The sequence below is a fragment of the Colias philodice genome, chromosome 10 (assembly GCF_061535455.1).
Source record: "Colias philodice isolate Cphi_HAF_F1 chromosome 10, ilColPhil1 Martin Lab GWU primary, whole genome shotgun sequence".
Classification (NCBI taxonomy): Eukaryota; Metazoa; Arthropoda; class Insecta; order Lepidoptera; family Pieridae; genus Colias; species Colias philodice.
The window spans coordinates 4,916,405-4,938,604 of record NC_143095.1 but is presented as its reverse complement, the minus strand read 5'-3'; the positions used below and the strand labels follow the sequence as shown (position 1 = coordinate 4,938,604).

The following is a 22,200-nucleotide window of genomic DNA, read 5'->3' as shown; positions in this document are numbered from 1 at the left end:
AGTAGAGTTTTTTATTTTATTACTCTCGAAGACATGGATTTATTTTATACTTAACATGTTTTAATGTAATGCCTATATTTCGAGAAACTAGAAACTAAGAAAATATAAACATGGTATAAACAAATAAACTTAATAGCTTCATGAATCATAATTGAGTAGGTACTTGTTGTTTAATTCATCGGAAAAGCTGCAATGTTCTACAATACGCCATACGGCTATACTTATTATTTATCAGTTACTAGAGGTCCGCCCCGGCTTCGCCCCTGGTACATATTTCGCAATAAAAGGTAGCCTATGTCCTTTCTCGGGTATCAAAATATCTCCATACCAAATGTCATGCAAATTGGTTCAGTAGTTTAGGCGTGATTGAGTAACAGACAGACAGACAGAGTTTCTTTCGCATTTATAATATTAGTAGGGATTACTACTATTATGATATAAAGTTATATAAATCTAACTATATCATTGATACGTATCTATTCTTAAGAATATAATTAATGCAAGAGGATTTCAGAAAATAGGAAACTAAAAAAATATGTCTCTGGATGACAATGACCTTCCTATTTAAATCTAAATTTACTTAGTGAAAAAATGTACTTTTAAATAAAATGTATTCGTGTATTAACAGCTTTACATGAAAATCTGTTACAGGGACAGTCTGTATGTACGCGGCGCACCTGTTTGCGTGAGTTTTTAGCTAAAAATAACACTATAATAATTCATATTCGCAATTCTTTCTAAAATTGTAAACAACATTCTTTTGTCTTCAATTTGCAAATTAAATTGCATTAGCGTAATGCATAACAAATTCTCTCAGATTTAAAAACATTTTGTTTCATTGTTCGAAAACTTTGTGGTGCAGCCCAAAATTTCCAGAGATCATAGCAAAAATATTGTCACTTATCATGATATATCGTTATTCAACTAATTACATATAGCTTTACTACTTACCTGACTAATTAGAAATAAAAATTGTCTGAGTAGTAATAAGAAATGAAATGCACATTGAAAATATGAAGGCATTCAAATCGTCGAATAGAGCAGGCAAGTTTGCGATTCAAAAGTCGCAAAATGGAGCAAAAACTTACAGTATTGGGGCGGAAATGGAACAGCGATCGGAGGGAGATCAATAACCTTAAAACGAACATGGATTAAAACTGAAATGAGAGTGAGTTTTTTTTTCCAAATAAACTAGCTTTTATACAGTAGGTTAAAAATAGACAAAGAATGTTTAATAAATTTCTTATTTATCTCGCGGTGGAAGCGCTAGTTCATTCGGAGACTGGAAGCCGTTGGTACAAGAGATCATCTGTCGCAGCTCATTACAGTCATTAGTGCACAACAGTTTAAGTTCAAGGACTACTGTAAATCGTTTGTTTGTCTCAGGTAAGTTTGTGAAGAAAGAAGGCCACGTGACCATTCTAATTTTACATTGGGTATTTTTAAAAATAAAAATAAATTCGCCAATAACAGAATACCGTGTGGCTAACCTTAACATTACGAAGTAACGTTACATAAATACATACATTAATTAGCACAGATTACAAAGAATCACGCGAAATCTCCGTGAAAACTTTCAAGTGCAATGTAATGTGACTCAATAGCAGTTTTCATGATCATGAAACAGTTCAGGTGAGCTTGCGCACGCCGGCCCGCAGCGTGGGCGCGCCGCCCGCCGTCCTCAGTCAGAGACAGGCCCTGACGCCACTCGCACGATCCGCACCGCCGCATAAGGTACAAACATACACTAAAATGCTCACAGCTTCGCGTAACATTCGCACTAATAAACGCTTTACACTTACGTAAATGTTTTTTATTCGCTTGTCACCTGCCGTCCTCGCAAAACATGCCTAACTTCATGTAGTAATCCGTTACATAAATAGAATTGTATTACTCCATGATACTGAAATAGCACGTCTCATTTTCGCTGACGACTCTTTCATCCGTCTGAGAAAGATATTTTCATAATGCCAGTAATATAGATGTGCTATAAATTACAATCTGGGTAGATTTCAGAGTTACATAAAAAAACTTAGCAAAATAGGTGAAATAATGAATAGTAAAATTCATTACAACGAAAGATATGCATATTCCAATACCATTAAAATAATACCTACGCCTTGTCTGTGTCTTGTCACTAGATATCTGATTATCATTATAATCTAAAAACATTATAATTATCTATTTTAGATCAATGTTTAGATTTTACGACAGTGTTTTTGTCAACCGCGATGACGGAGTTAATAACCTTGTGTTCAAATTTACTTATAATACCTTGAACATTAAAAAATTCCTGATATTCTTAAGATGATAACATATTCGGATCTTAAAGAATCATTCAAACGTGATAAGGATTAGAAATGATGTTCACTTGTGTGTATCAGTCACAATTTGTACCTTCCATTTAGTTCATAATCATGCTCTACAATGCCAATTAATGCAGAATTTTGTGAAAGCATAACAATAATTGTCGTTTATAGAAAAAACGACTTATATATGAAATGCGTAGAATTATAGAGAAATACGTAGCGTGCTCATGAAACTAGCGTTCATTATTATGCGAATATTTTAATAATATTTCATTTTTTAAACTTTTCAGATTGTAGTTTTTCTAGAAAAATTGTTTGGAATATCTGTATCTCATCACTAGACGCTTTCTTTAAATAGAGCGTGTATCTTTGTGCGGTATTACGTACATATATATTATTCTTCTCAGTTTCACCTACGCATCCGTTTTATTTATTATGAACAAAAATTTTAGGCGATAATAAACACGCTTTGTTACAATTTTGTGCGATTTGATCAATTATTATTAGTTATTTACATCAAATAATAAAACAATCATTCTTATAATGCGAAGTTTTTTTATGCGGATGTAACGTAAAGTATCTTAAAAACAAAGTATCTTTGAAAGCCGTTTTACTGTTTGTATAAAAATAACATTGTGTTAGACTAATCTTGTATTACATTGTTAATTTTAGATGCGAAATGTCTTCCGCGTCTATTTTACAATTAAATTCCGACGAACACAAATAAATCTGCGCCTAAATTGTTCACACTCGACTGAAACAGCAGACAGTTTGTTTATATGCAAGACGATTAACAAACCACCTGAATAACTTAATTATCAGCCTTCAGAAAATGTACATCTATTACTAACCTGCTCGCTCAAACATACAGGGCAACCCTTATTACTCGGAAATAATAATTAATAATTTACAATGCCTTTGATTTTTAAATCCAACAAAATTGAAAATTGGAATTGGATTGATTCAACATTTACATAGTCTCTCACATTCACATTAAATTGCATAGATACGTTCGGAATAAAATATTATAATCTCAAATGTAATAAAAAGAATAGGAATATTACTTAATACGCGTCATCCTGAAAGATATATTAGGTACAATTACATGGTTAGGCTCTTTACGCGTTAGATATTGAAAAGTTTTTCACAAAGCTAGCTGTCGCATAAACATTATTCGGTAAACATATTATGGCCGTCGTGGTTGGTGACAGGTATAATAAAATCGCAATACGGCGACGAGTTTTGCCTGTAACCCGGGGCACGAATCTTGCACAGCTGTAATAAAATTACCTCATAAGGAGGATACGAAATTGAGACTCCAATTTCTCTTGGAGAGCAGACTGAGATTTTGACAATCAAACAGGCGTTAGGGGCAATAAGGAAAATATTTCGTTAACGTTTAATTGGATAGATTACAGCGACGTCCCCGTTCGAATGGTAGTTCGTGCCTTTGAACACTGCTTAGAATATTTTTGATACATTAAAAATACCTACGCGTCGTGAATGTTCGCACCTCATTAATTTTATGTTGCTGATCATACGACAATTTTAATAGCCATTATATGGTGTGTATTGTAGTATGGCTGTTTTTATAAATAAAGAAAATAAGTATCAGTAAATTCATGAAATTATAATGTAGGATAATATTTGTGAGTTTTTCTTCATTGCTTTATAAAATATTTTATTGAGTGAAGATTTCATTTATAATTATATATATTTTTTAAAACAAATTGCGTACCCAATATTTTGATAGTTATTTAATTTTTATTTCAATTCCGGTTTAAATAAAAAAAAATGGTATTATATCAATGTTATTGGACTCTCTAAAATTTTGAATCATTTTATAATTTCAGCGCAACGAACGACTTCAAAATGGCCACAGGACCAAAGATAGTACACAAGCAGTTCAACTCTCCCATTGGGCTCTACTCGCAGCAGAACATACAGGAGACCCTCAATAAGCACCTTCAGAACCTTGACAATGGCACTGTTGGGTGCGTTTATTATTTACATTTGTTCTTATGACAAAAACAAACAGAAATTTTGTAAATAAGACACTTTCGTCACGTATTTTGAAAAGGTTCCAAGTTAACAATAACATTTCTTAGTCACTTTTAAAAAATAGAAAAAAGTAGCATTTTATATTGAGGTTTAATTTTAATTGCTTTTATTATGAAGCTTTGTAATAATCGATATCAAAGCCAAGCATTCCCAAGCTAATTTTAAATATGTATTTCATAAAGCTCTTCAACCATAATTAATTGAAATATTAACCACGCTCTAATGATTGCACGGAATGTAATATACTCAACCTCGTCTCAATTAAATAAACTCGATATTTTAAAATAGACTTAGCATAAGATTTATAAAGAAGACAATTGGATATTTCAAGTATCTTTAAAATGTCGTTTACACGATAGTATTAGCGCTCATTGAATACTTAGCTATCAATCGATGAAATAGCAAACGTTGCCAATACGGATGAATCATTCTACTCCGCTTTGTTACATCGACGAGTCATTGTTAATCTTAAAATAATTGTGTCATTAGACTAAATTAGACGCCTAAAATTGTCTTGCAAACAAGTATAATAATGGAAAATTTAATAATGTAAATAAATTTTATTAATAAAAAAACTTTCGGCTTGTATAAAAAACTCCAGGTACCTACTCTATTATTTAGCAAATTCAAAAAATACTCTCGAAATTAAAACAAAATTCAGTAATGCATTTTTTATATAAAAATATGTACACATAGCATTTAGACAAGAGATACAATATTTATTCTATAAATATTGTATCTCTTAAAGCTTGATAAAAGTTTCAAAGCATCTTTGAGAACCCTGTCCACAATTATTGGTCAGCTTTCTTTGTACATATTTCCATAGTGTAAAATATGAAATTGTACGTAAAAATACATTTGTTAGAATTAAATGAAGTATAAATAGTTTTATGTTTGGTTATGATAGATGATTTCGTTAATGTAGAGTTCTAACGTATGACATGTTTTTAGTAGAAAGGTTATAATAATTAATTATTATTTATATTGACACTGAATGAACATTACCTACGTGACGATGATGTATTGAAATAAATTAATCTATTAGATTAATGTATGTACCGATTAATTCTATATTTGAATGAAGTTTACTATAGATACAAAAATTTGTCATTAAAAAAATTGATCGATGTAAAAAAAAAATGACTAGGTATATAAATGCTTTGCATTAAACACTATATTATTATACTTTAATAGGTGAGAGCTTTCCACATTTAAAAATCGAAATTAAGGTCGGTCTAAACATTTATCCCCTTGAATATAACATTCCCTGGACATGTAGGGGTAACATTTTTTCGTCATTGTAGACGCTTGTCCATAAAATAATTGACTTGGCCATTGACCTTTCCACACTTCCCACTGACATTTACGCAGTTATGTAGCAGTGCGCCAACGATTCATTCCACATTATGCATCAAAGTATACCAAAATAAATGAACGCAGCTTCTACGTGTTCCGTCTGTTTAGACTTCAGCCGACATAATTATCCCGGACTTATTTAGGTTACGTATAAACGGGATAAATGTTATATTTTCAAATTTACATCCAAATCACGTTTCACTGTAATGCGGCACGTAAATAATAATTGTTATTTTTTGTACAATTCATAAACATCCCAACGAAACGTGATAAATTAGAGAGCTAGATAAAATAAAACAAAAATTCTTACATCTTAATTTCTAAAACGTTGTTTAAAATTTCTTATTTAAGTATATTAGATAAATAATAAATAATTGTATTTGATTTTTTTAAGGATTTTACACAAATCCAAAGCACAGAATAAAGGAACCTAATTAAAATTAATAATAGGACACTCTTAACGTAGGTAATTAGTTAACAATTATTAACAACATGGACGAATATAATTATAATAGGTTATATTTGTCTATGTTAACAATTAACATACCTATCTTTTACCGGACATTTCCCGACCCAATTAAGTGAATTATGCGTGCATGTAATAAACATAGAATTATATCTTAAATCTCTTGTATAGTAAAATTGCAAGTGAAAAAAAAATAAATATTTATGTGCGAGTTGCCTTGGATGCAGCGTTGCAGTCGCGCCGGGGCAGTTAAGCGCAATGCGTGTGCGCAACTATAACGTAAATAGAAGTAAAATGTGATATATTTCGATATATATTAAAATAATTATCTTTGAAAATAGCATCACATTTTCATTTTGTTTATGTTTTGAAAACCTCATTATTGTCTCAGTGTTTACACAAATAACTTTCACGAATCACGTGTATCATTGTCGGAGCTAAATTTGGCAAAAATTCAGGAGAGTCATACAATCATCGACTGAAATATTTTTATTGCGTTACAAAGCAATTACTCAGCGCGGCATTCGAGGCACAAACATGGCTTTAACCATCGATTGTGATGAGTAAGTTATAATTGTGTTTTGTAATTTAATATATATTTTATTAATCTTATATATAAAATTCTCGTGTCACAATGTTAGTCTGCATACTCCTCCGAAACGGGTGGACCGATTCTCATGAAATTTTCTGTGCATATCGGGTAAGTCTGAGAATCGGCCAACATCTATTTTTCATATGTACCACGGGCGAAGCCGGGGCGGACCGCTAGTATTTATATATGAACATATCAAATAATTAACAACCTTAAATTAATTCTGCATAATCAGCTAGTAAAAAATATGCCTAGAGTGGTACTTCTGTTGGCGATAGAGCCTGCATTAAAACCGTTCGTTTAGATGCATTTTCTTATTTAAAATACATTTTATTATAAAAATAGTAACTTTTTTCCATAAATTTTCATACGGCTTCAGTTGATGCAAACTGTCTGGAAAAAACTTTGAACTGTAGAGCTTCCAAACAATCACCGAAAAGAAACTTTTATAGACTTCATAAGTTTATTACCATTTTGAAACATTTTTTATAACAACCATGGACGAATATACTAGGTTATATTTGTCTATTTAACAACTCTTAGTCTTAACAGTTGATAAAGTTATGAAGAATATTTTAAAAATAACATTTGTTATCTAAAGTGCCGAGTAGACTTTCACACATATGTATGTTAACTTCGTTATATCCCGGATAAACTCGAAAGTCCATAAAGTACCTACACCGCAAAGTTGCATCGTTTCTTATCGAGACCCGCTCGACATTGACACTTGATCGTGTAACCAAATATGGGAAATCGAGGTAAACGTAAGATCGAGTTCCATAATATACACATTACGCACCACAATTTAAATTTCATATAAAAAAAGGACAAAAGTTGGCATTCGGAATTACTTATTCATGTTATGTGTAGGTAAATTATTTAAAATGCACCTCAATGAATTGTTATTTCAAATGAACTTATTTTTATGATTCAGAAAGTTTAATTAAAGGAACCATCATGTTGTTTTGGTATTTTTGGTTTAGCCTATTTAGTTTCGGAGCATAACATTTAAGAAGATGCAAGATTTACTTTTGGCAAACTTAACATGTGATTTAAAAAAAATTCAACCTTCTTCAAATATTATACCACAATAAAAAAAGACATTAGTTAGATGATCTATATTTATTTGCGAGAGCATCAAGTCTGTTGATATAGTAACCGAGTCAAAGTAATACATCTCTATCAAAAATGTAAAGCAACTCTACGCGAGGCCTTCGCTTATTTACTTACCTACTTAATTCCAAATAAAATTAATAGTTATTTATATTAAAAGCGTGTCATATAAGAATAAAAATAAGATAATAAATATAAAATAAGTAGAAAAGCAGGTTTGTCCCCTCTAAAACCGACTAATAGTAAATTATGCAGTAAATAAGTATTTATTCATGGTTGTTCATAGTACGAGTAAGATTACGTGTTCATATTAATTATAATGTTACAAACAATTGAACAAGAAATCTTTTTAAATATGACGGTCACGTCATCATTTCCTTTTAAGATAACATGAAAGTACTAAATTTTTTAACCAGAAATCAAAAACAAAATAAAATCTAAATTACCTAGGAACTGTGTGATTTATTTAGAAATTATTATTACAAATAGGTACTCAGATAAAATAAAATCATATGTTTAACTTAAAACATAGCTATAAATTAAAATGATAGGTAGTAAGTACGTAGATTCATCTTTAATATCTATCTGGATATTTTTTCACAGCTGTATAAAAATTGATTGAACTATTATTTATTAAACGTCGGTAAATGAATATCAAATTAAACGTACTTCTATAAACTTATTAAAAGTACCTTGGGCCAGTTTGATTGTCTATCTAAAGATATATATTAGCGATTACAAAAGGTTTTGTCTGTAGCCCCTCAGTGATCGAAACAATTCGCGAGTGAAACACAATCAGAACGAAGTTAGCTCTTACGCTTTGTCACAACTTCTTGCGCCCATTTCTCACGATGAGTTTCCTATATCACTTAAATAAAGTTTATGTTTTTGCGATTGACTTTCTGAACACCAATGGAAATTGATTCATTGGGTAAACGGAGAAAGTTAGCTAAGAGAAAACAGCGATAATTAAATTTCTAAGCTTATTATCTACTTTTAATTGAGTTATGGTGTACCTATAATATTTTGAAACTGCGACATTGTTTTCATGTTACCATGATATTTACGTCAATAGACTTAATATCGATAAAACTAAGATAATGTATTTTTTCCAGCATCGACTTCCACAACCCCACAACAGAAAAGCCAGCAAATCTTGCCAACTCAGCTGTCCTCCGTATGTTGGAAGAGGAGGAACGAAACAGAAAAGGTTATCCCAGTAAGTACCTTATGTTTTATATATCACTGACTTGTAGAGTTTATATTTTTTACTGTGTTGAAGGTTAAATATTGTGAGAGGATATTCAAATTATTGTTACTAGCATGTTAACGCTTCTAACCATTGCTTTGCCAGAACTAGACCCCACCCAAGTCCAGGCGATTTTGGAGAACTTGGAACGCGTGAAGCACCGTTTTGACAACTTTTGGCCACCGCGAAGTAAGAAACCAACTCGTTGTTGGGACGGTCAACTCAACTCCACTTCCTATATTTAGTTTATGAAGGCTACCAAAGGTACCCTTGGTAGTGATGAACTAGCTTCCATACTCAGTTAAAAGGTCACAAGCATCGCATAATTGTTATTATAAATACGCCATATTCGAAATGAGTAACTCAAATAAGCCCGCATATAATCCGCATCAGGCCGTTCTGTTCAATAAACGTACAATAATGTCACAGTAGATTGTATTTCATACAATCATTATCATTGATATAATAACATAATATGTCTCACGTTATTAATTGTACAAACCCACTAAGAGTCTGCAATGTTGCATGGTGTTTTTTAAACATCAATAAATATAGGTTTTAAGAAAATAATTTATAAATAGATTAGTTAAAAACGCATTTGAACATCTTTATTTAATTTAATAAAATGTTTTATTTTTTAACATAACATGACAGTATCTTCTACCTTTAAAATCCGTAGTTTATATAAAATATATATCGCCGTAATATAATTTGACTGGAAGACAAAATAAGGCTTCATTTTGTTATTTTCCATTGATATTAAAAATAATTTCTGTTGGAGAAAAGATCAAAGATACCTTAGCATTTATATTCTGAATGATTAATGAAGCTAAATCCAAATACCTACTTATAATGTACCTATAAATAAACTTTGCAATCATATCAATTGAGACAAAAAATTCAATGAGAAAATATTTACCGTGAAGAGGAATTTTATCTTCATAGAAACATTATCTTTATTTTTTAGATAAAATAATTTAGTTTGTTTTAAATAGCTACGTTGGTATAGTGACACTAGAGTCACAAATGTTTGTGACATTCGTACACTGTAGTCTGTACGTGTACGTGTAGGTACGTATATGTAATTTTCTGTATAAATTGAAAAAAAATATCCTATACTTGTGGGTTCGCGTATTCGTGCGGATGTGAGTGACCCGCATTAGATTAAAATAACGGCTTTGTGGGAAAGTTCTTGTGGAAATTCCTGTTTAGACCTTCGTTATGGTACAATTGGATATTGGGATATTTATTGAACATTGACTAAAATATTGATAGTCTGCTACTTTTATAGTTTTATATAGAACTGGAATAGGTAGATGGAGAGGAATTCAGTTGGAACCTAACTTACGTTGGAAATAAGAAATAATTTAATGTTTACTCCGTAGGCACTTAAATGAGTTAAATATAAGTAGATACCTACTTTCTAGTTCAATAAACGGATAAGGGCCTTACTCTTTTTCTTGTTTTGCTTTGGAATAAAAATTAAAATAAATTTTCTTTTCGTGTAAGGTAGATAAATAAGTATGCCAGGTAATATTTTGTATTTTAAATTCCATGATGACCCTGAACAACGTATTGAGAATAATAAAAAAAGTGTTTGTTTGACGCAACCAGTAACTATTTCGGGTGACTCGGAGTCCACATTCGCGGGCACTTCATGAATCAACATCTAATATTAAACACAGGGAAAGATGCATGCGCCGAATGACTATCTCAGCTTCGATTCGTGAACACGAAACACTTATATCACACCTGTACTACACATCGAAAATGTTTTCATCAATATCAGTTGATATTGAAATTGTAGTCAAATTGTTCGATTCTGGCACACCAGTGGGTAAAAGACAACATTCATTACTTAAGTACATTAACACGTTACACGACTCTACTTCTTTGCACTACCTAATACCTATCTAACATAGTAACTTACGTAACAATAAAGAACTTGAAGCCTCCTATTGTAGTTAAACATATTTATGAGATTCGCATGAACATAAATTGTTACTGTTAAATATGAAAGGGACGTCAATGAAACACGCTAGATCAATGCAAACTGTTTTTTAATAAAGATTTCTGCCTACCTACATATACATGATATTTTATGACATTGCATACATAACACTTTTCCCTTCTTAATTAAACAACATTCAATAAGTCTGATTCACACTTAAAGTTAGCAAAACAACATTTTATACTGTTATAACATAAAAAGTGTTCTATTAGTCATACCTATTGTTTATAGTAATGACGTATAAAAACATTCACCCCACACTAAAAATAGCACAATTACACGTAACTGACAATATAATATTACATATAGTTTACATCCGTTTAAGTTTTCGTATACAGCGCAATGCAGCTTTCCTACGTATACGCTCATGCTGTACTGGTGATTTCGGTGAAGCGGCCAGGTCACGCCGCTCCCCGTCACCCTCCACATCATCCACACCTTCCTGCCCTTGCGAGCCCAAACTACACGCTTCATCCTCAACACTATTACCTCCTCCCTCTTTCCTCTCATAACTCTCACTATCCGATGGTGACGACACGGCCTGACTTAACGAAAAACGCGATTTTCTAGTAAGTAATTGATCGATATGCCGCTTGTGCTTCCGCCCGTCGCTCGTTTGAACTTTATATGATACGGGACTAAGGCTATCAGTGATAATCCCGTCGACCCACTTACTATTATTCTTTGAATAATCTCGCATGACTATTCGATCACCTTCTTTAGCAATTCGCAAAGGCGTTGGTCGACGTTGCTCTTCCACTATCTGAGCGGCGCGCACTCGTTCAGCCGTATCGGGTCGCATCAAATCAAGACGCCCACGCAAACGTCTCCCTAACAAAGACACTGCAGGTTCGACTCCTGTCGTGCATTGTTCCGTATTTCTGTACGAAAATAAAAACCGAGTAAGCGCAACGCTAGCATCAGTTCTATCTACCTGTGCTTTTTTAAGTACTGATTTTATAGAACGCACCGCATTTTCAGCGGCTCCGTTACTAGAGGGATGATAAGGTGCGATTAACGTATGTTTAATTCCATTTCGTTGTAAATAGTTTGCAAACTCCGATGACGAAAATGGAGGCCCGTTATCACTTATTAATCTTTTAGGTAACCCGAAACGTGCAAACCATTGTCTTAAACAATTTATCACTAAACGCGCGGACGTCGAGCTTACCTTTTCTACCTCTATCCACTTTGAATGAGCGTCAATCAAAATTAAGTAATAATCATGATTAAAGGGACCCAAAAAATCAATATGTACTCGCGACCATGGTTCGCTCGGCCAGGGCCACGAGTGCACGGGCGCAGCACGCGGCGCCGCCCGCGTCTCGCGGCAAGCGGCACACTCACGGGCCATGCATTCTATATCACTATCTATGTTATCCCACCACACATAATTACGAGCAATCTGTTTCATTTTTATTATACCCGGATGTCCATCATGAATTTCTTTTAAAACGATTTCTCTTAAAGACCTAGGAACGATAATTCTATAACCCCAAACGATGCAGCCTTGGTCTATATGCAGACTTTCTTTACGATTAGAATAACATAATTCTATTTTATTTAATTCGCCTTTAGGTGGCCAACCGTATAGTATAAACCCATAAATCTTGCTTAGCAAAGAATCTTTAGCCGTCTCAATTTTAATATCTTTAAAATTAATCGGAAAATTATCTTGTGCAAAATTAAGATAACTACATTCTTCACTTCTTAAATTGCAATCTATAAATTTAAGAGGAAGACGCGAAAGAGTATCAGCAAAACAATTATTTTTTGATGACACAAATTCTATATCGAAATCATAGGCTGCCAGCTTAACGGCATAACGTTGCAAACGACTAGCCGCGGTCATCGGAATTCCTTTATTCTTTCCAAAAATATAGCTTAAGGGACGGTGATCGCTTCGCAGAGTGAATTTCCTCCCGTACAAATATTGGTGATGCTTCGTGACCCCAAAAACGATCGCCAAAGCTTCTTTATCTAATTGTGAATAATTAGTCTCTGCCGAATTTAACGTACGACTCGCCGCGCACAGCAGCCGCTCCGCGCCGGCCGCGTCGCGCTGCGTCAACACCGCGCCCACCCCGTACGCGCTGCTATCCACTGAAAGGATCAACGCACGCTTAGGATCGTAATGCGCGAGCACAGGAGAACTACTCAGCACCTTTTTAATTTTTGCAAATGCCCTATCACACATATCCGTCCATTCCCATGTAACATTCTTTTTTAATAAATCATACAGTGGCTTAAGTATATCGCTCATGTTTATACAAAATTTAGAATAAAAGTTCACTAGACCCATAAAACTTTTAAGTTGCGTTATATTAGTAGGACGGGGCGCTCCCACAATTGCATCTATTTTCGTCTTATCCGTATGTAGACCGAATTTATTTATTTTATATCCTAAATAAGTTACACTGTCTTGAAAAAATCGACATTTAGAAAAATTTATTCTTAACCCGTTTTCTTGCAATCTTTGTAGGACCGCCCTTAAATTTTTTAAATGTGTTAATTTGTCCTTACCAGTGACACAAATGTCATCCGCAAACACAGCCGTAGAAGGCAACCCACTTAATGTTTCTTCCATAATTTTTTGAAAATTTTCAGGTATACATTTTATACCGAATGGAACACGCTTATAAACAAAAGTACCAATGTGAGTCGTGATTGCCGTCATCGGTTGTGAATCCTCATGTAAAATACATTGTTGAAATGCATTTGATAAATCTAATTTTGTATATTGTTCACCTCCCCCCAATACAGCAAACAAATCTTCGATACGAGGGAGTGGGTAATGAAAATCCTTTAACAATGGATTTATAGTTACCTTATAATCACCACACAATCTTATCGTACCGTTCGGTTTAACAACAGGTACAATCGGTGTGCCATAGTCTGATCTCTGAACTTTATAAATGACACCCATCCGTTGCAGTTTTTATAGTTCTTGCTCGACAGGTTTACGAAGCGCAAGAGGTAATGGACGCGATTTAACAAATATAGGCGTATTGTCATTTAAATACAATTTAAATTTTGATTTAAACGTTCCTAACCCGTCTGCAAATACTTCAGGAAATTCATTACGTAAAGAAACTGCAACGGATTCGCTATCACACATGTTATATAACTCGCTAATTCCTAATTTTAAATGTTTTATCCACATTCTGCCCATCAATGGGGGGCCACCATTTTCGATTATATATAATTTAACATTTTCGGCCATCATTTTTCCACAAAAAACATTTACTACAATATAACCGATCGTTTTAATAATACCACCAGTATACGACTTTAAAATTAGCGAGTTATTTTGAATCGGAATATGACTAAAATTATCATCATAATACATTTTTGAAATTACAGAAATTTTACTTCCAGTATCGATTTCAAACTTACATGAAACATTATTAACCCTTAAATTAACATAATACGGCCCGTCGCCGTCAGAGTTTACTACTATATTATAGAAATTACTACATTCGTCCGAAGAAGAATCATTTAGAAAGTACTGAGATTTACTCTTACCGTTTAAAATCGATTCACTTTTTTTACACACTGCTTTTAAATGCCCTCTTTGACCGCACACGTCACAATTATAATTTTTAAACCGACACTTGCCCTCTGCATGACCCGATTTACCACAGCGCGCACATATCCGCTGCCCGGTGAGCGCGCGTGCGGCCCCGCTCGGCCCAGCGCCAGCGCCGCGCGGCCCCGCGCCTGCGATGCGATGCAAGCCGTCGTCCGCGAGCGGCGCGGAGCGGCCCGCCAGCGCGCCCGGAGCGCACGCCGTCGCCGCATGCCGTTCCGCCGCCTCCAAAGCCAAAGCCAACTCCACCGCTCTCTTGTAGTTAATACTCCTTTCCGCAAATATTCTTGATCTCATGTCTTCATTGCACAGACCCGAAACGAACTGATCGCGTAAATTATTCTCCAAACATAAACCAAAGTTGCACGTTTTAGCAAGATGTTTTAGTGCTTGCAAATATTCTCGCACACTCTCCCCTTGACGCTGAATTCTTTGTCGGAACACGTGTCTTTCTGCTATTTCTGAGCGATCAGGTTCGAGATGATCTTTCACCAACTTGATTAAATCGTCGTAACCTTTCGACTCGGGAGTATCGGGTGAACACAAATCACACATCAGTTCGTAACACTCGGCGCCGACCACGGTAACCAACATGGCTACTCTCAAAAAATCGTCGATACTATTTAAACTTATAAATTGGTTCACACGACGAACATAAGCGTCCCAATTGTTACTGTTAATATTATAGGGTTCTATATGACCGATAGGCATTTTTGTTACTGAATAGTTTAAACGCGTGATGGTAAAAATTCCTCGTCGCCAATGTTAAATATGAAAGGGACGTCAATGAAACACGCTAGATCAATGCAAACTGTTTTTTAATAAAGATTTCTGCCTACCTACATATACATGATATTTTATGACATTGCATACATAACAGTTACATTTTAAGATAATATTCCAATTATTCTTGGTATACTATTACCAATGTAGCGCTGACAAATTGGAAAAAGTCGTCAATATTTTATTATTGTTCTCGCCGTCATAAGATGAATCAGTGTTGATTTGGTGCCAATGTATTATCAGAACAGCTAGACACGCTGACTCTACTTATGACTGTGAAATATTAAAATGCAACATACGTATGACACAGAATAAACATGCTGCAAAATGAGAAGCTTCGTTTTACCCACACTATATTAATCACCAAAGTTCAACGTAAGCTATTTAATTTATCATCCCTAATTCATTTTATAAAGGGGACTTTCTTGCTCTATCTATCAGGGCCGTTAATGTTCCTATGGTCGTTACAACCTATTATCAGATAACAGGAAGAAATTATTATTAGAAGATTACTGCGACGTCAATGTTATAATGATTTATTATTTATTAGATATCTATTATAGTTATTAATATATTATAATATGACTAGTAGGTATAGCTAGAAAAGTAACCAAATAATAATATTTACAGTTGAAACATCTCTCGTGAATATGATATAGGTAAAAACTACCTATTGAGACTTTTGGTCAGTAAATAGTTTTATGCCTACTTAAAGCATGCATGACGCATGTATTTGTTTGTAATTAATATAATATAATATAATTCAATGAATATAATGAGTAATATAATCGGCTTTCAAAGCCATACTAAATCGTTATGTAAAATATATTTATAGAGAAATCAGTTAGAACTTACAAGCATACCTACGTATTAATATGTTTAAAACACCTTGTTGCTATTTCGAATTTGATTTTGTTTGAAGTCAAGGTTTAAAGAGTAATACGGTTTCGATAAAACAGGAATGATAGACAGAGATAGCTACGTACCTTTATATTTGTAGGTATCTTAAAATAATATGCAGAAGTCAATAGTCATTCACGCACCTACACACCTGGCAATCGAGCCAAGTAGTCGGATAGTCCTTACTAGATCGTGGTAGGAACCACTTGCGCTATAGGTACCACAATCCACATATTTATTATATTCGTGAGTTTCATACACTACTATACAATTTACACTTCAACCAGATTTTAATTTAAAATTTTGTATTTCTCAGCCTCTACAAATTCTCAATTTTTCTTTTTACGTGATTTAATCAATTTAATTAGAATCTTAACTACTTAAGTCTTTCTTCTTATACTCATAAGTTTACATAATCGATATTAAACAAATTGCTACGGATACAGATAAGGTTTCAAGAGTTTAATTTTCTAGACTACAGGCCCATGTTGAAAAAATTATGGGTCATTTGACCCACCACCTGACCTATCTAGAATGATATAAGAGCATAAAATAATAAGGTTCAGCACTATGACGTCACTCGTAAGCTGTCCACCTGAGTGCAGATGAGAATTCGAAGGTTCAGGTAGAGATTTTCTCCCCTTGTCTCCATGATTTTTGTACGGCGTTGCGGAATAATGGCTTAAAAGCAGTATAGAAATAGTATGACACAGATGCCGTACAAAATCAAATGACCAAATTTACCCCGGCAACTGTCGAAAAATAAAAATTAATTCCAACTTTGTGGACCACTATTTTTGTACGGCATCTGTGTCATACTATTTCTATACTGCTTTTAAGCCATTATTCCGCAACGCCGTACAAAAATCATGGAGACAAGGGGAGAAAATCTCTACCTGAACTTCCGAATTCTCATCTGCACTCAGGTGGACAGCTTACGAGTGACGTCATAGTGCTGAATCTTATTATTTTATGCTCTTATATCATTCTAGATAGGTCAGGTGGTGGGTCAAATGACCCATAATTTTTTCAACATGGGCCTGTAGTCTATTCCTCCATTTGATTTTGTTCTTGATATACCTATAACAACCATAAACTACACTTACAATCAATCTGTTTACTCTACAATTAAATTCAACCTTTAAAATAAAACGAGGAATCTTCGAAGTATGATTAAATAGGTAAAAAGTATTATTGTTGAGTATCTAGGTGGAAATACGATTAATAGTACCTAGGAAAGAAAATGTCGTATAATATAGAGGAGGTTGGAGGAAAAGATTTTGTTGAACTTCACGATTTTTAATCTGGAAAGTAATTCTAGTTTTAATTTGCTGGCAAATTGCCAATACCTCGGTGGCCAGGCTTATTTACAGCGGAATGTGTCATAATAATTGTCCCGAAGTGTTGAATACTGAACCTTGTGGTCTGAAATAGTTCGTGGCGATAAGATCTCTGAGATAAGTTTCGTATAAAAGTAAATTTGTTGCAGACCAGAAAAAAGTAGTGTGGCCGCCAGCCCCCGAAACGAACGGATGTCACCAGTCGCAACAGGTAACTAAAGCTCAATTATATCTATTGTAAATATATTTTAATTTACCCTGCACATAGCAACGCTCACAATATAATGCGCTTGGTAGAGTCGCTTGGAAATCATTATGCATGTAAATATATATTTTACATTTACTGAATATGTAATAGTTACGACTGTATTTATTATATATATAATATATACCTAGTAGGTATACCTACACTTTATAATACATCAAAACTCGTTTGACTTTCTTCTTATTAGTTTTATTTCGTTTGAAAAAGGTATATCGTATGAAATATTCAGAAAATCAAATTTCCAACTTTAATGTTTAGATACGAAAACGTTCAAGTTTTATACAGTTTTGAAGCAAGAACCTTCTACTTATAAGACATTTAAACCATTCATGAGTTCATTATCTGGTTTATTTTAAAAATATGTTGTACAGAACTTTGTAAGTACCTACCTAAACATTAGTTATAGCTGATAAGATACATGAAAGGGAGCCTTTTTAAAAACTTTAAATTTGTTGACGTATTTTACAAAGGAAGAACTCTATTTCATCGATCACTGATTCTAAAACATATTAAGAATATATAAGCTTGCAACGTGGACAGTCCTTTTTTGTTACTTTTCTCAGCAGCAGAGCCCAGCGTTCTACAACAACGCGCAACACTCTCCGTCACAGCCGCAATATTCGCCACAATCCTCTGTCCATCCGGCACAGCCCTCGTACCAAGTGCCTTACCAAACCCAACCACAATCCCAGTCATACTCGTACCAAGCGCCTCAACCCCAATCGGGTTTCTGTGAAGGCCGCCGTCAGGAAACTACAGGGTTAAGCAAATTAATCCCAGTTGGGCCCGGTGTGACCGCCGCTCCCCTATCTCCCACATATCGCCAGGTCCCCACAGGTCCGCTGTCCCCGTCTGCACAACCCTACCGCCAGCAGCAAAGCCGTTGGGCGCCCGTACCAGCTCCTATTTCACCTCAGGTAGTAATCACGCGCGCTAACAAAAGCTTTTTCTACCACTAAATTAATACACCTACTTAGGACTAGGATGAAGTTATACCTATAATTAACCGACATCATATTTCGTCTCGTCAGTATTGTACAATTTACTTTTATACATTTTCATTCATTTTCAGCTTTCAATAAAAAAAATCTGATGCCTCTTTCTGACACTTTAGGCAACTAATATCATACACTTATTGCAATCATAATATTTGTAAATATGTATTGTAGAAATAAAATAACAATGGATTTAATTTGATTTGTGTAACTTTAAAATGTGATTATTATACGTAAAGAAAACAAAAATGGATGTATAGTCATGAACCTACATGAACTCGAAACTAATTTACAACTATAATATCTACAGCCAAGCAACCAGAAGCCCCAGTTCTCACCACAGTCGCAGTACTCGCCGCAGCCCCAATACTCGGAGCCCGCTTACCAACCTCCCCAGAGGCACTTCGAGCCACCGCCGACGACCATCACCCTTCGCCCACAACAACCCGTTCACCAGTCACCTTCGCCGGTGTTCGCTAGTCAACCCGCAGCAGCGTCTTTCCAAGGTACGTTCTTTTATACATTAAAAAGATTGCAAAACTTTCTATTGATTGTTCATTATAAGGCGTTGCTTGTTTTTTTCAGTGCTATCGCTATTCGCTGCGTTGAATGAGATTTCTTTTTTTTTATTTTCGTGGTGAAAAGAATCGAGCAAATTATTCACCGGCATAGGTTGATTTTATATTAAAGCTACTAGCCCTATTCAATCTAGAAAAATCATGTTAGTTAAGTGCATAAAAATACAAGCAAGCTTATGAAGTACCTATATTATACAAAATATTATACCATTAGGTATATATATACCACATTATACAAAAATGTAGTGTGAATGAAGATTAAGAGAAAGGCTGTAAATACACACATTGGTAGAGAAACGAAACCATATATTTTTAAAGGTTTTAAAAACCTCGTTCTAGCTGTAAAAGCACCTACAATACAATGTGCATGTTTTAAAAGCTATTGCTTTTTTTACGTTTCTTCACAGCTTAAGACAAGATAACACGCAAAAGCTTTTATGATGCATCGAAAAATTGTCAAAGTTTACGACCATCATAATGAATAGCACTTTACCTACGAACATAAACATATAGAAAAATATTGAAAGCAGAAGAAGTTAAAACTCATTTTATTTATCTTACGTATTTTTTTCAGGAGGCATCAACATGAGAGGCGATACAAAATGGCCCCCTCAATCTGTGAAGGAAGCAGTCGCGGCCGAAAACGAGGCCCGAAGGCAGTTGGCCAAAGGCCCTGCCTGCAGACCTCGCAAGGTATGTTCACATTATTGTTAAAAATAAATGCCGCATTGGTTTAATTTCTTACGAGAAATTTTTAAAAACATTGCAGGATGTTCATTCCTTGTTCCTCAACAACCTCATTAACATTTTATATTAAATTTTACAATCTGCTGCATGCCCCCTCCTCCCAGATGTATGCAAGTAAACTATATCATTTTGTTTTTATTTATACCTACTAACTCTATTATATTTATGTATGGGTATTATTACAACACACGTCAAACACCTCAGACATTCAGTGTGTACCATTTTAAAATTGTACCAAGTGTAAATCCTAATGTAACATCAACCATAAAAGCAACAGCCTATTGGAGACTCCGCGAAGCTGACTCGACCGTTGTCTGTTTTAGCTGCGACAATATTCACTTGCCGAATTGCTTGCCATGAACGAGGTGTAGACGCCTGTTCTGTACGCTCGGTACATGCCGGATTTTAATGACGTTTTGTAAGTGATCCTGTGGATAGTGTAGTGTAGTCAAAATAATAATAACTAGCTAAAAGCTATCCACAATTGATTAGTAGTTCTTAGCCGAGATCACCTAACGCGTTAAGAGCAGCCTACGCATTATTTTACGATCATTGGAACAAGTAATTGACTAAAAAGCTAAAAATACTAGTTTCATGTTCTTATTTCTATCTTTATCGCTTAGCATCTTAAGATGTGCATGAAATAAACGTAGCATTCATATAACGTTAAGTAGTTAGTGAAGTAATGTCATGCACTAATCAACATGCAATTTTCAATTATTGAAAAGTACCTTCGTATCGATGGTTATCAGCCTAGCTGTCAATAAAGATCCATCCAACTGTTAGATGCAATACAGCTAGGATTATTGTGCAAGGGTAGATTAGTTGTACTTTGGTTTTTGAGAAACGGAAATCTGTGTACCTATAGTATTATTTGAATTCCGCATTGTAATGAAGTTCAGTTTAACGTTTCAAAATATTGTACGTACAAGGATTCTTTCAAAGTTTTTGTACTTATACATACGAACGGCAATACACAAAAACACACTTTCTTTAATCGTTAGTTTGCCATTTAACGATGAACTGTAATTTCAGGTACAAAAGGACTACAGTAACTTCTTCTCGCAGCATGCCCTGAACCACAGCTACACCAGCTACCGCGTGCCGCCCGGCACACAGCACTATGATGACCACTCGGGCCGATCGTCTTATTAACTAAATTATATTAACTATTTATATGAGCGTCGTTTAGACTATGAGGAATAAGCCTCGCGGAATTTAGGAACATCTCATATCAATCATGCCTCATCTGTCTTTGTTAAGACTACATCAGTCGCTTGAAGAAACTGATCGGAGCTCGAGTACTTGTATGGACTTTACGAATCATTAAAGTCCATGGGCATGTACCGAATATTTTTCATTATATTCAGTACTTTATTTTAGAAATAATTTATTTTTACGTATATCATTAATTATAATTAAGTTCATTTTCGCCTGAAGTAAACATACATACATTTTTACACATTATTGTTCAATAATTATATCTTCATAAATTGTGTCTACTTGAATACGAACATTAAGTATATTTTTGTGTCAATGTGCGGCTTTAAAGTTACGATTGTTTTATATTGCTTCTAATGCTTTTAACATAAAATTCCAACTGAATATTGAATGCGAATATAATAAATAAATTATATTATAACATAAAAAAGTAAATCTATTATTGGCTAAGCTTAAGTGTACGTACCTAGTCACGAATATTACGTCAAATTATTTTGTATATAAAATTTTGTATTTCATTATTTAATTTTTTTGTAATGAAATAAAAAATAAAACACATGAACTTGTATTTTTTACTCCCTCCTCACCGATAGCTTATAAGATAAAAAGAGAAATTTTAATATGA

The 22,200-nt window shown here is 34.1% G+C and overlaps 2 protein-coding genes across 9 annotated transcripts; one reads left to right on the top strand and one right to left on the bottom strand.

Annotated features, from left to right (window-relative positions):
- The first annotated feature begins 1,274 nt into the window (after positions 1 to 1,274).
- Positions 1,275 to 22,133, top strand: LOC149485171 (uncharacterized). 8 transcript variants are annotated; one of them, XM_089699904.1, is made up of 11 exons: positions 1,275 to 1,386; positions 1,628 to 1,734; positions 4,163 to 4,303; positions 9,013 to 9,116; positions 9,252 to 9,335; positions 17,919 to 17,980; positions 18,598 to 18,951; positions 19,340 to 19,535; positions 20,182 to 20,300; positions 20,678 to 20,772; positions 21,390 to 21,480. In XM_089699904.1, the coding sequence occupies exons 3-10, from the start codon at positions 4,182 to 4,184 to the stop codon at positions 20,723 to 20,725; spliced, it is 1,089 nt and encodes a 362-aa protein (XP_089556030.1). In that variant the 5' UTR covers positions 1,275 to 1,386; positions 1,628 to 1,734; positions 4,163 to 4,181; the 3' UTR covers positions 20,726 to 20,772; positions 21,390 to 21,480. The 8 variants fall into 8 exon arrangements, with proteins under 8 accessions (XP_089556030.1, XP_089556029.1, XP_089556027.1 ...); XM_089699903.1 differs by lacking the exon at positions 20,678 to 20,772 and having other exon boundaries at positions 1,276 to 1,386; positions 18,601 to 18,951; positions 21,390 to 22,133; XM_089699901.1 differs by lacking the exon at positions 20,678 to 20,772 and having other exon boundaries at positions 1,276 to 1,386; positions 21,390 to 22,133.
- LOC149485172 (uncharacterized) lies at positions 14,083 to 15,563 on the bottom strand. The gene has a single exon (XM_089699900.1). It carries the CDS (start codon positions 15,455 to 15,457, stop codon positions 14,096 to 14,098), a length of 1,362 nt encoding a protein of 453 aa, XP_089556026.1. The 5' UTR covers positions 15,458 to 15,563; the 3' UTR covers positions 14,083 to 14,095.
- Positions 22,134 to 22,200: the final 67 nt, after the last annotated feature.

Excerpts from the sequence above, each read along its gene's own strand:
- LOC149485172 (XM_089699900.1), bottom strand. The coding sequence starts at position 15,457 with ATGCCTATCGGTCATATAGAACCCTATAATATTAACAGTAACAATTGG.
- LOC149485171 (XM_089699901.1), top strand. The coding sequence starts at position 4,182 with ATGGCCACAGGACCAAAGATAGTACACAAGCAGTTCAACTCTCCCATT. Across the intron at positions 17,981-18,597 it reads GATGTCACCAGTCGCAACAG|CAGCAGAGCCCAGCGTTCTA; the intron begins GTAACTAAAGCT and ends TACTTTTCTCAG. Across the intron at positions 20,301-21,389 it reads CTGCCTGCAGACCTCGCAAG|GTACAAAAGGACTACAGTAA; the intron begins GTATGTTCACAT and ends CTGTAATTTCAG.